At 47.8% G+C, this 14,030-nt stretch overlaps 1 protein-coding gene across 2 annotated transcripts in view; it reads left to right on the forward strand.

Moving 5' to 3' along the window:
* ACOXL (acyl-CoA oxidase like) overlaps positions 1–14,030 on the forward strand; it is a gene marked incomplete at its 5' end in the record, with an annotated part of 295,548 nt that overhangs the window by 136,250 nt on the left and 145,268 nt on the right. For both annotated transcript variants that reach the window (XM_081265193.1, XM_081265194.1), the window contains one exon: positions 3,510–3,663. In XM_081265193.1, the coding sequence (XP_081121319.1) occupies positions 3,510–3,663 (154 nt within the window). The remainder of the gene's footprint in view (positions 1–3,509; positions 3,664–14,030) is intronic.

Here is a 14,030-nt window from a genome sequence, read left to right on the forward strand (position 1 = left end):
CAGAAACCTCACCCATGCTCTGTCCTCATAGGTAAATGGAATCAGGGTAGCTGAGCACCTTAGACACCCTTCATCCCCCTATGCTGCCAGGACCACACTGCACTGTTAAGAATGCAATTCCCATGCATCACTGCCAAGAAATCTTATCTGATCTTTTTATGCAAAATAACTTGTAAATTAAATCCAACCCTCTCATTGACTTTGTGGCTTCTGAGTGACTGTCTGCCTTCCTCCTGTACCCTTGTGTGGTAGGGGATCTGCACTTATTTTCTCTTCACCTGTTGTTAACCAAGTTAAGATGGCGCCTGGCATTTTGCCAGAGGGAGTGGTTTGTGAAGTCATTCCTTAATGACTGATTGCTGTATCTAGTTTATGTTAATTAAGCTAAGCTGTGTATAATTATTAAGATGATGAGGATTCCTTATTGGTTGACTGCTATATCTAGTTTATGTTAATTAAGTTAAGATATGTGTAATTAGTTGGGTATATATGCTTCTCTGTCCCGTAATAAAGCGGCTCCCGCTACTACTGTATCAACCTTCACAAATTGCTCGTCACCCCCCGGTTATTTTGCCTAGCCAGACTGTGGCAGATGTAACTTCTAAACAGGTACCTGGCATGTCTAAAGATCTCACCTATTCAATAGACGGGCTTACCAAAGAGGAGTAAACTTGCCACAGGGATCCTTATTTCTTAATTTACCTTCTGGACCAGTCTGAGCCTCCTATTGCAGATTTCTTCAGACACTCCTCCTGGACTCTGACACCCTGTCTGTCTGGCAGAGGGCTTCTGTAGCAGGACATTTTCCTGGCAGATTAAGTCAAGTTACAGGCCAAGACGAGTAGTGATAGCATAGCATAGATTAAACTGCATGAACTTGATTGAGGCCACTGACAGGCATGTTGTTTAGAATGAAAAGATCATATTATTTATTTTATTTATTTATATGTGGTGCTGAGAATCCAACCCAGTGCCTCACACAGCTAGGCAAGTGTTCTACCACTGAGCTACAGCCCTACCCCCAAAGAGCATGTTATTTAGGACAAGAGGGCACACTGGGTTAAAATCCTCTCTCTGCCCTAATACATGTTAAGTATATAACCTAGGTTGTATTTAGGCTTTTCCCTTGTATGTAAAATGGTGTTGTGATTTCCTATTTCATAGGACTGTTGTAAGGACCAAGCTAAATGACAATGCATAAGCCCTTTTTTAGTTGCTTAATGCATTAAATGTCTTTTTTTAATTTATTTACTCGTTTATTTCATAAATGACATTAGTGGAATGCATTACATTCATAATTATCCACTCACAGCACAATTTTTCATAACTGTGTATATAAAGTATGTTCACGACAAATTATGCCATTGTACATGAGCTCTCTTATTGATTTTTTTTTGCATCACAATTCTTAATGCACCTTTATACCACAACTTATCATATCTCTGTTTGTATATAAGGTATGTTGACACCAAATTCACATCTTCATACATGTATTTTGTATAATGATGACCGTCTCCTTCCACCATCCATGCTATTCCCCTTCTCCCTCCCTTTCCCTCCCACTTTTCATCCAAGTGCTGGTTAATAGACTCCAACCCTCTTGTTGACTTCATGACTTTAGAGAGATTCTGTCTGTCTTCATCATGCACCCGGAAATGCATCTTGTCAGTTTGCTCTAGTTTGATTTCTGTGTTCTGTGGTTGGAGCACAGAAGCCTTTGCTTTTTGCTGTAGGACTTGGCTCCATGTAGTATCTTTTGCTGTGTAGGTTTCATTTGGAGAAACAGGATGTTCAGACCCTAGAAAATTTTGGATGGATGAAGGTCAATACTTTGAGCCCAAATTGACTTCTGTCTTTAAGGAAATAAAAAGGCAAGCCACAGATGGAAGAAAATGTTTGCAATACATACATCCACCAATGGATTGCTAGCCAGAACATACAAGGAAGATAGTCAATTAAAAATAGAATGAGCCAGGTGCAGTGGCACATGCCTGTCATCCCAGTGGCTCCAGAGGCTGAGACAGGAGGATGGCGAGCTCAAAGCCAACCTCAGCAAAAGCAAGGCCCTAAACAACTCAGTGAGACCCTGTCTGTACATAAAATACAAAATAGGGCTGGGGATGGGGCTCAGTGGTCGAGTGCCCCTGAGTTCAATCCCTGGTTAAAAAAAAAGAAAAAAGAAAAGAAAAAGGATGAGCAAGCCAATAGGAATTAAGCAGACAGGAAAGGAAGATAAATGAATGATCAGGCGCAGACACAGGAGAAGTTGGTCATGATCATTAATCATCAGGGAAATGCAACTTCAAAACCAAGGCAATACAATTTTGTACTGCTAGAAGGACTAACACTAAAAAGACGCAAAGCCAACCATTGTCAGGGATGGGAGCAATTGGGATTCTCATGAGCTGCAGGTGGGAAGGAAAAATCACACAGCTGATATGAACAATGGTGTGGCAGTTTCTTCAAAAGTTAAAATGCAGCTGCCATATGACCTGCCTATTTCACTTCTACATGTTTACTCCAGAGAAATGGCAGGAGGCTGAGGCAGGAGGATCCCAAGTTCAAAGCCAGCCTCAGCCACTTAGCAAGGCCCTAAGCAACTTCGCCCTCCACACACAAAGTGTCACAAGTTGTTCATGATTCTCATGTTTTAATTCTGCTTCTGCTGGGAGTTCTGAAATGGACTGTGTGCTAGCCAGAATGATGGCCCCAAAGATGTCCACATCTGAAGCCCTACAACCTGTGAATATGGCACCTCACAGGGCAAAACAGACTTGGAGATACAATTGAATAGGGGGCCTTGATGGGTTATAGAGGTGGGTCCCGTGTAGTCACAGGGCTCCTTGTACATGAGAGGAGGCTAAGAAGGAGTGGCAAGGCTTCTGGGGGTTCCTCACCTCATCTCCTCACCTAGTGGAAATGAGGCAGCATGGGAGGGCAGGTGGGCATAGTTACCTCAAAGATAGAAGGAGGAGGAAAGTCACAGAAGGTGGCCACCCGGAGCTAAGGTAGGTAACGAATGGATTCTGCCCAGAGCTTTCAGAAGGAAGGCAGCCCTTAAAATAAGTGCCAGGGAGTGGGACAGCTTGGTCCCATGCAATTCCATTCCTAGCTTTTTGAGGAACCTCCTTACAGATCTCCAAAGCGGTTGTACCAATGTGTGCACTGTGTGGCGGGCAGGAGAGAGTGACCTGGAGTGCGACCATGTGCTCGTAGACTCAAAGAAGAAGAGAAGCAGCATCAGGCTGGGACAGGGGCCCCTGTGCGCAAGGATGCCTGTGACTGGACTGGCTGCAAAGCAGCTGGGCAGGGCGTGAAGGAGACATTTTCCAAGGAAGAATGGTGTGTGGGAGACTCCTGGCTGCAGCTTTGCTGTGGTACATGGGTACCTCTGAAGGGCATGGGAAGCCTTGGGTGGTGACCCTGGGGTTCTGATGTCCCTGGATGCGCTCTTTCCCATGGCTGGCGGCACCAGGACGTCCATCACACCTCTCTGCTCTATCTGGCAGGTATGCGGGGGCCCTTCTGGATGAGGACATTTTCCAAGGGAAGGAGCTGGTCAGCAGCCGCGCGCTGCAGGCGCTGGTGGCGGGGCTGAAGGCCTACAGCACCTGGGAGAACGTCCGCTGCCTGCAGGACTGCCGCGAGAGCACAGGAGGCATGGTGAGCGCGTGCCGTCCGGGGCCCCAGGAGTGCGCGTGCGCAGGGCAGCCCTGGGCTGGGCAGAGTTGGCTCTGAGCCCCCTGGAATTCTGACTCTGGGTACTTACCTGCGCGTGTCCCCCTCGTGGGATGCTGCCAGGACCGATGCAAACCCATCCGTAAAGTGCTTGGCCCGCGTGCCTGGCCCACGAAGCCCGCGCTACATTCCAATCAACTTGGTGGTGGTCAATAGGCCACGGAGCATTCAGACAACCAAAGCCGTGCTCCTGCCTTTCAGTCCCTTGCTGAGAAATAGGAAATGACCCACAAGGGTTTCTTGCCCTAGAAGGAGGCAGAAGGCAGAGAATTTTGACACTGCCCCGTGTGTCCCCAGCCCCAGGCTTCAGACTGGATCGTGCAATGAGGGGTGAGAAAGCCCAGCGTGAGTCTCTGGGAATGGACAGGGCTCCAAGAACAGGTGGGATCGGTGCCTTGTTTTGCGCAATTCTGAGCAGAGGTACTTGCAGGGTCCAGGGCCCACCAGGTGGAGCCCAGAGCTGGCAGGAAAATGGACCCAAAGTGACTCTGTGTGCACTGGACTGCAGGCTTCGGGTTGGGGACCTGTGACTGGAGGCCAGCAGGACTGCAGGCATCAGCTTGGCAGGACTGAGGCTCCGCCCAGATGGCAAGCCCATATCAGTCACCCCGGGGAGACATCCCTTCTTCTGAACCTGGCTGGATGCAGAAGCCCCTCCCAGAGGGGGAGGGACCGAGGGAGGTCCCTGCTGGGCTTTCCTCTGAGCTTGGTGCTGAGCGTGGTTGCACATGGCCTAGACACAAGCTCCAGGTGTCAGAAGAGGAGGAGAGTTTTAGCCTCAGTAGAGGAGAGATCAAGGGCAGCTGTGGAACATGAAGGGGAAGGAAGGGTTTCTGGAAAGCTCCACACCCTGCTCAGTGCATCAGAGTTGGGCCCACGAGGGGCGGGGGCGGGGAGCAAGGAGCAGAGCTCTGTGGGATACTGATGGCTTCTCTCCCGGGACAGTGGTGTTGGCTCATCTGAATGGCGGCAGGGCTGTTTCTCAGAACATGGCCAAGTGAAGACACCCCTACCTTGTTCCCGTGGGATATCCCATGGGAGTTCATGTGGCAAAGAAGGAGGATGTAGAATAAAGTGGCCCTTGGCACTGAGGTGCAGCTGGCCCGGAGGCAGCCAGGACAAGGGCTGCCAGACCTCCCTTAGTGACGGGTGTCCACCTGCAGTCTGGGAGCCGGCCGTCCCTTCAAACCTAGGCTGGCAGCAGATGGGGACAGAACCCAGGGGTTCTGGGGTAGAATGAGCTTATGTTGGCAGGAGGGAGGTGAGACCTGAAGTGACCCCTCAGGCAGGGGCAGTCTTCAAGGGGAGGGTCAGGACACTGTGGGGCAGGAAACAGGTCCCTCAACAGGGTCTGACTAATGCCTCCTGTAATCTTCTGGTTGTCTAGTCCTGCTCCCTGGGTCATCCTGTCTGCTATGGAATGTGGTTTGTCCCCACCCAAACTCATGGGGCTTGATTCCCCATTGTAATGGTGTTGAGGTGATGGGGACAATAAGAGGCATTAGAGGTCATGAGGGATCTACCCTCGTGTGCATAGATTCATGGTTTTTGTTTTGTTTTTAGTTGTAGTTGGATACAACACCTTTATTTCACTTATTTATGTTTACGTGGTGCTGAGGATCGAACCCAGGGCCTTGAACGTGCCAGGCGAGGGCTCTACCACTGAGCCCCAGCCCCAGCCCCAGATTCCTGGGTTTTAAGAGCCCTGTTAGTTCTCGGAGACTGGACGTGCAGTCGGCTGTTGCCTCACTGTAACCAACATGCCTTACATGAACAGCTTACAGGAGGGAGAGTTTATTTTGGCTCCTAGTTTGAGAGGTTCATGGTCAGCCAGCTCCACAGCTCTGGGCTGGAGGGGAGGCAAGACCCCATGGCAGAAGTGCGTGGAGGAGGAAGGCAGCTCTGGACATGGCAACCAGGAGCCCCAGAGCTCTGCTCACCAGGGACAAAATGCAAACCTGAAAGGCACAGCCCCACGACTCCCTCCAGCTGCATCCTACCAACCTACAGTTACCCCCAGTTATCCGTATCAGTAGATTGGCCCACTGATGAGGTTTCCCCTCTTGTAATTTGATCAGTTCACCTCTAAACACTCTTGCATTGTCTCACATGTGAGCTTTGGGGGGACATCTTATCTAAATCTAACACTGGAACAGGTCTTGCAGGACTGGATTGGTTACTGCAAGAGCATTTGTTATAAAGCAAATTTGGTTTCCTCAGCTCCCTGCAATACTTCCTCTCTTACCATGTGACATTTTTCCACCTGTGGTACTCAGTCATCTTGTGCACACTTATGCTATGGCATAAGTGTCATGTTGAACATAGACAGAAGGCCCTCACCAGAGGTGCAACAGATGAAGCCACTAGCTTTCAGATTTTCAACCTCCCAAACTGTGATCTAAATAAACCTCTTTTCCTTATAAAACCCCCAGCCTCTGTTATTTTATGATAGCAACAGAAAATGGTTCAAGAATTTGCTGCATCAACTCACAGTACTCAGAAAAATGCATTTGCCTGTTTATTATAAAGGATTTGACAAAGGATACAGATGAGGAGGTACATAAGATGATGTCTGGATGGCTCCTGGACACAGAAGTTTCTGTCCCTGTGGCTTTGGGGGTGCACCAGCCTCCCACTATGTGGATGAGTTCGATGGCCTGGAAACTCTCTGAACCACAATTTTAGTGGTTCTTATGGAGGTCTGACCACATAGGCATGATTAATTATTCAAAATCTCTAGCCCTGTCCCCTTCCTAGAGGATGGGAGGGAGGGAAGAGAGTTCCAAGCTTCTAATCCTGGCTTGGTCTTTCTAGTGACCAGACCCACCCCAAAGCTGTCCAGGAGCCCAGTAGAAGTTGCCTCCTTTGGACAAAAGATGCTTTTAATACTCAGGAATTCTCCAGGGGATTTAGGAGCTCTTAGGTCTTTCCAGGGTTAAAGACAAAATATTAAAACCAAAGGTGCTCCTCAGCCCTGTCACTCAGGAAATCCCCAGGGACTTAGGAGTCGTGGCAGAAACTGGAGAAGAAGAACCAATGTGTATTTATTGTGCTAAATCAGGCGCTCTGTGCCAGGACCAGGGATGGGGACCAGATGTACCTTCCTTGTGACACACAGGAGGGGTGTGGCCCATCAAGGGACACCGGGATAGGCACAAGCTAAGCCCAGGAGAGGTGCAGGGGAGGCCAGGGCTGAGGACCCTGGAGAGGGAACGGACAATGTCTGCACAGTCACCTGTGACAGGTGCTCGGGGGACCTGGACCCAGGGCCACGGCAGCAGCTGATGGTGTCCATTGAGATGAAGCCAGCAGCAGCAGCAGCCGGGCCCACGGCAGGTGCCAACCGTCTCAGCTGTGCTCATCGCGCCCTTTCCTAAGGAGGAACCCGAGGCTGAATTGAGGGCAGCAAGGGTAGGGACCTCATCCTTGGTCGCCACAGCCTTGGGCTCACTACAGTTGGGAGGCTTCAGTCCGCTGAGGACTGAGTGGCAGATGGCCAGGCGCAGGGATGGAATGACGGAGTGAATGAATACCCAGGTAGCCAGTCCCCTCAGCCCTGGAACTCGGCATCAGTCCACAGACCTGTCCATCTGCTCTTCTCTTATTTTATCATTATTCATCTTGAACATTGTGTGGCCAGGACTTCGTTGTTACTTTTTAGAGAGAAAGAACACATGATGGTACCCGTTGGCCCTTCATCTCCAGAGCCAGGGTGCCCACATTGACAGTTCTTGGCTGGGAACAATTTTTGTTTGTTTGTTTATTTTATTGTTTCTTCTTAGTTATTCATGACAGTAGAATCCACTTTGATAAAATTATACAAGCATGGAATATATCTTATTCTAATTAGGACCCCATTGTTGGGGTTGGGCATGGTGATGGGGTTCACTTAGGTATTTTCATATGTGTACATAGGAAAATTATTAGATATATTTATTCTTGAGCTGGGGATATAGCTGAGTTGGCAGGGTGCTTGCCTCACATGCACAAGGCCCTGGATTTGATCCCCAGAACCACACACACACACACACACACACAAAACCCATTCAAATGTATTTATTCTACTGTCTTTTCTATTCCTACCCGTCTTCCCTTTCTTTCATTCCCCTTTGTCTAATCTGTTGATCTTCTCTTCTTCCTCCCCCTTATTGTGAATCAGCAACTACATATCAGAGAGAACATTTGGCCTTTGGTTTGGGGAGACTGGCTTATTTCACTTAGCACGATACTCTCCAGTTCTGGCAAATGCCATGATTTCATTCTTCTTTATGGCTGAGTAATATTCCATTGTGTGTATATACCACTTTTTCTTTAACCATTCATCTGTTGAAAGGCTTCTAGATTGGTTCTGTATCTCGGCTATTGTGAATTGAGCTGCTGTGAACATTGATGTGGCTGTGTCACTGTAGTGGGGACAAATTTTTATGCCCTGTGTCTAGTGTAGGAGCTGGGCTTGAGGAAGAGGAGAGGATGGGAAACTGTTGTGCAATTTACCTCAATTTGAGTGCATCTGGCACCTACATTTTGCCTCTACTCTCACCATTCAGCCCTGTGCAGTCCTGCCTCTCCCACCTGCTGACTTTAATGTTTGTTGCTGCTGTCCAATGTGAACACCACAGGGAAGGGCAGCTTCTATCCTGAATAAAGCATATTTTAAAATCACAATTATTATATTATTTTTTATAAAAAGATGGTGCTCACCTGTAATCTCAATGACTCAGGAGGCTGAGGCAGGAGGACCACAAGTTTGAGGCCAGCGTCAGCAATATAGTGAGTCCTTAAACAACTTAGAGAGACCCTGTCTTAAGATTAAAAAAAAAATAGGGCTGAGGACATGGCTCAGTGGTTAAGCACCCCAGGGTTCAATCTCTGGTACCAAAAACAAACAAACAAAAAACCCAAAATACCCAATATAGAAATTTTTTTAAACATAGAAAAGCACAAGGAGGAGAGCAGAGATATCCCTCAGAGGCAACGGACTGTTCCTCACACCATGTTCTTTCCATGCACTGCACATGTGTGTTTTTAAATTTTTATAATCTCTCCTCTTCATCTCAGAGTTGATAAGGATGATCCTTCAGGTGAAGTTTTAAGGACTGGTACCACTTATCATGTGGATGTACCATAATTCATTCAACCAGTCCCTCAGGTTATGCCCCAGTTTTATTGTTATGCTAAATGACACCATAGAACATATTCTAGTACCTAACTTTTTGCTTGTTTGCATACCTCTGATTGTTTTCTTGCAATCAAGTATTTAAATGGCATTGGCATTGTAAACAAAGGGGATGCCATTTCTACTCCTGACAGCAGTCAAACAGAGAATTCTCAAGTTTCTGGGCCAGTGCACTTCAGATTCTTTTGACCATGACCAGATGTATAGGCACACTTTTCATTCCAACCCAGGACTCACAAGCATACATACATGAAATTGGACAAAGAAGCTTTGTGGACAGCACTGGCTTCACTATTGTGAGGTGCTCTTAGGTTTTCAGTGAGTGTCGTTTTAAGAAAAGCCAGTCCTGGTGCATTAAATCAATTCCGTGACCACTAGTGTGTCACGGCCCGCTGTTTGCACAACATCCCTGGGACTCACTTATCCAACAGCAGTGGGCTGGCTGCATGTGGTGGGGCTGCAGCTCAGCTGCATGTATCTGCGGTGGCCACCAGAAGCCCGAGTGTCAGGGGAGTACATTTTCTGGGCCAGGCTATGGGGTGGCTTCTCCAAGGCCAGAGTCTCTGTAATCTAATTCTCACTGGAATGTTCCCAGTTTGGCCCTTTGGTACTTAGGATTCTGCATCTGGAAATGGGAAGGAGATAAAGCCTTTAATCGGCTCCTCAGCACCAGTACACACAAAGTGGCCCTCTCCCCCTCCTGCGTGGCCTCCCTTGGACCTGGGGTGTGGATGGGCACCCAGTCCTCCCAGCTGGGTCTAGGTGAGTTCATGGTCCCTGCGCGGTTGCTCTTGAACTACTCTGCGGAAACCTCTGGATTCTCAGGTTGTTCCCTCCACAGTGTTCCCATAATGCTCGGTGGCTGATTTGAATGCCATTATTGCTCTGTGTTGGGGGGTCATGACAGAGTCTCAGGCTGGCTGTTTCTGTAGGACTTTTGGCAGTTCTTGCTTTCTTTGGGCGTCAGGCTGAATGTTTCGAAAGTAATGTTTTTATGCTTAAAGAACCTTTTTAGCAGTGAAGTGGATAATGCAGGGTCGAAAGGAGTGGGACTTTGCAATTAAATCGTATTTTAGTCTTTTTACTCCTTTTTCTCTCTCTCTGCCTGGGATAAAGGAGGTTTCATACAAAAAGAAAAATTTCTAGATGCTGATCATTAAGTGAGCCGCATGGCTGAAGTTTTCATGGTCCTTATTCCCACAAGCACATCACAGCCCTAATGACTGCTGGTCACTGTGGAGGATGGTCAGTTCTCCGTCTGTATGGGACAGGGTGCTAGGCACATGTTCTGTGTCCTGAAGGCCAGGGAGTCTGAGGGGGGCATAGTGCCCTATGCATGGAATTGGGAGGCCCTGAGGTTCCAGCCGCTCTGGCCTTGGGGGACTTCTGACCAAGATGGAGTAACACACAGCAGGTATGCCCTCCTGACCCAAATACCAAAACCAGGTCAATAGACATCCACCAAGGAGTTCGTAAGTCATGGACATCAGGCAAGGAAGGATGGGAACCTTTCAGAAAGAGGAGACAAACCACCCTACTGTGCCCCTGTGGTTACCATGAGAGAGTTTCCAGGCCATGCCTGAGGAGGGGGACTGAGGCAAGTCGACAGCAGCGTCATGAGGGTCAGAAACCATCATTTCAGAAGCTGCTGCCAATTTGGAGGCTACTATTGAAGGACAGAAATATACATACCCAAGAACCATCTAGGGGTAATCCACAGTAGAGCCCAGAGAGTTCCCCGAGTGGAAGGCGTGGAGCTGAGGTTCCAACGGGAACAAAGCATGTAGAGTTCACAGGATGGAGTAGTGGACAGGAGAGAACTGGACCGAGGGAGAGCTCAGAGGTCAGCAGCAGCTCTTCCCACCTCCCCATCCCCGAATATACAGCTGGTACTGACTAGTGCAGGCCTGTGAGATGGCTCAGGGCTGAGGACAGAATCACCCAGCAGGATTAGAGCAACAGCCGCAGTGCTTACCCAGCACCGGAATAGTGCCTCTCCCACCAGCCTGTTTGAGGAGCTTAAGGAAGAAATGTTCTGTATAAAAGAGCAGACAGAAGGATGATAGTTGATTTCTCATGTGGAACTCGTCACATTGGAAGGCAATGGAACAACATCTTTAAAGTAATGAAAGGGAAAAAGTCAGTCTAAAATTCTGTATCCAACAAAATTATGTTTAAGAAACAATATAAAAACACCTTTAGACTCGTAAAAGTTCACAGGATTCATCACTCACAAGCTTTTCCCATTGGGAGTACTAAAGGGAATTCTTCAGGCAGAAGGAAGTGATACCAGATAGAGATATGGATTTACACAAAGCAATGAAAAGCATCAAAAATACAGATAAAATTATCAGATTTTAGTCTTAGTATTTAAATCTTTTTAGAGGTTAATTGGTGCTGAGTGTGGTGGCTCAGACCTATAATCCCAGTGGCTCAACAGGCTGAGGCAGGGGAATCGCAAGTTCAAAGCCAGCCTCAGCAACTTAGTGAGTTCCTAAGCAACTCAGCAAGATCCTGTCTCTAAATAAAATATAAAAAAGGACTGGGGATGTGGCTCAGCAATTAAGTGCCCCTGGGTTCAGTCCCTAGTACCATTTAAAAAAAAAAAATGTTAACTGGCTTTTCTTTTTTCTTTTTGCTACAGAGATTGAACCCAGGTGCTTTACCACCAAGCCACATCCCCACCCCTTTTTGTTTTTACTTTGATTCAGGGTCTGAGGTTGAGGCTGGCCTTGAACTTAGAATCCTCCTGCCTCAGCCTCCCAAATTACTGGGATTACAGCCTTGCACAATTGTGCCTGGATTTAGTTTACTTTTTAAATGAAAATAACAACCATGTAGAGTGAGGTTTACAACATATGTAAGAGTAAAGTGAGCAATAATAGCAGAAATGCCAGGAAGGAAGAAAAAGCACACCATTGCAAGGCTGTCACACCATATGTGCTGTAGGATGATGTCACCTGAAAGTGGACCATGATGGCTAACAATACATGCAGGTCATTTTCTTCATCTGGAGTGCTGAGGGCCAGAAGTGTTTCATGTTTCAGAGTTTCTTGGATTTTGGAATATTTCCATAGACTTGGCTGGATTGAAATGCTAAGTACTGTGCAATCTGAAACTGGAAGCATTTTGGATTTCCACCTTCAGATTAGGGAACCTCCACCTATACTATGAACTCTGAGGCTACCACTAAAATAAAAAGCCGTCTAGCTAAGAAGTGGTTAAAATGGAATTATAAGAATACCAAATTAATCTAAAAGGCGGCAGGAAAACAGGAAGGAAATTTAGGCCAGAGAGATGAAGTAACTTGCCCAAGGTTAAGAGCGAAAAGGCAGCAGAGCCAAGCTTCGAACCCAGAGAGTCCCTCCAAGCCCCTGACCCACGGCACTGCGCCATATGCAACTTGTATTGTTGTAGTTAAAGCTTCGTCCTGGGGTTTCATAAACTGACTTCCAGACCACTCATGTATAATCAAATCAAGCCTTTATTGAAGCTCACTGGCGACTGACCAGAACATAAAGCTGTTCCCCTGATCAGCCCCGAACAATTGCAAGGGCACTCCTTATAAGCCTGAAAACCCCAAAAGGGACATTTGGGGGTCCAGCCAATGCAAGCAAGCCGGGTTACAGAAGTGGGAGAGTGCAGTCAAGCGGTGGGAACCCTAACCAATCACAGTTAGCCCAGTCACCCCAGTTACAGAAACAGAGCCCCGTTCCCCTAGTTACAGAAACAATGCCGCATTAGGTAGTTCCTTGTTCTTAAAGGTTTCTATAGCAAAAGGAAAAGAACACCTTGCCCCAGTCATGACCCTTCTCCTTGGCATGGTTGTTTTACAGGATGGAGTCACAAAACAAAATGGAGTCACATTTGCTCCTATTCTCACAGTATCTTACTGGTTTTGCCCACTCGATCCGAGAAAATAGCTAAGTTCTCCCTCTAGGACAAGCAGGGTTTGAATAGAACCGGTGACTTCACAACCATGTTAAAGCTTGGCAAGGCCCCTCATGTGCCTGAGCTGGTTCCCAGTGTCATGGCTGGGTCTTGCTGGTTGGGTCTTTCTGGTCGCTCTGTGGTTAGCGCTAGTTGAACTAGACTTTCCCCTAGTAGGGGAGGGCCACCAACAGGACCAGACCGTTCTTTTCCTGAAATGACTCCCTGCTGTTTTGCCTGTGGTACAGCCCAGGGAAGTGAGGTGGGATTTAGTTAAACTACTCACCCCAAAGTCTCCATGTTGAGCCAGGGAGGGGCTGGCACGGGAGCCGGCAGAGCCCAGCCTGCTCTCGGCACCCAGCTGCGAGAGTCCCAGTGGCCAGTTCTCTGTTCCCACACATGTTCTGCATTTCGGCTTCTAATCTCAGTATGTGGAAGGAGAGTCAAACCGGCTCCATTTAGACGTGATGAAAACCCTTCACCTGCCACAAGGGAAAGCTGACCTCACGTCTCTCAGTTGGCTGCGGAGACCCAGCTCTGCCTCTGGTTGGTGGTGTGAGTCAGGCCCCTGCTGCTTCTCTTCCCCCCACCTTCCTTCTTTAAGGGATGGTGGGGCCAACCAACTTCTAGAGCCTGTTGATACTTAACTATACTTACACATTGCCCCTTCCCCAGTGTTGGAACAACCTAGAGAGGATTTCCTAAAATCATCTGAGAGGGGAGCGGGAGAAGCAGCCTTGGATCTTGCGTTTCTTAGATGAGCATTTCTGATGGGAGAGGTGCCTTGTCATGGGAAGGGGGCCACGGGGCTTGGGGTGGTGGAATCTCATGCTCAGGGCCCTTGGACCTCACCACTGAGAGCTTCAGGATCCCTCTCTCTTGGTGCCTATTCCACGTAAGCACTCAATAAATCCAATCATCAACCCTCTGTATCCACACATTCACCCATGGATTCACCCAACTATAGGTTGAAAATATTCAGGAAAAAAACTGGATCTGGCCTGAACACATACAGACCTCTTTTTCCTTGTATTATTCTCTAAACAATACAGTGTAACCACTGCTCACACAGCATTTACATTGTGTTTGGTATGATAAGCCATCTGGAGATGACTTCAAGTATACTATGCCACTTAGTCTAAGGGACTTGAGCGTCTGAAGATTTGGGTATCTGCAGGGGTCCCGT

Source organism: Spermophilus citellus (assembly GCF_964194105.1).
Source record: "Spermophilus citellus genome assembly, chromosome: 13".
NCBI classification, from domain to species: domain Eukaryota; kingdom Metazoa; phylum Chordata; class Mammalia; order Rodentia; family Sciuridae; genus Spermophilus; species Spermophilus citellus.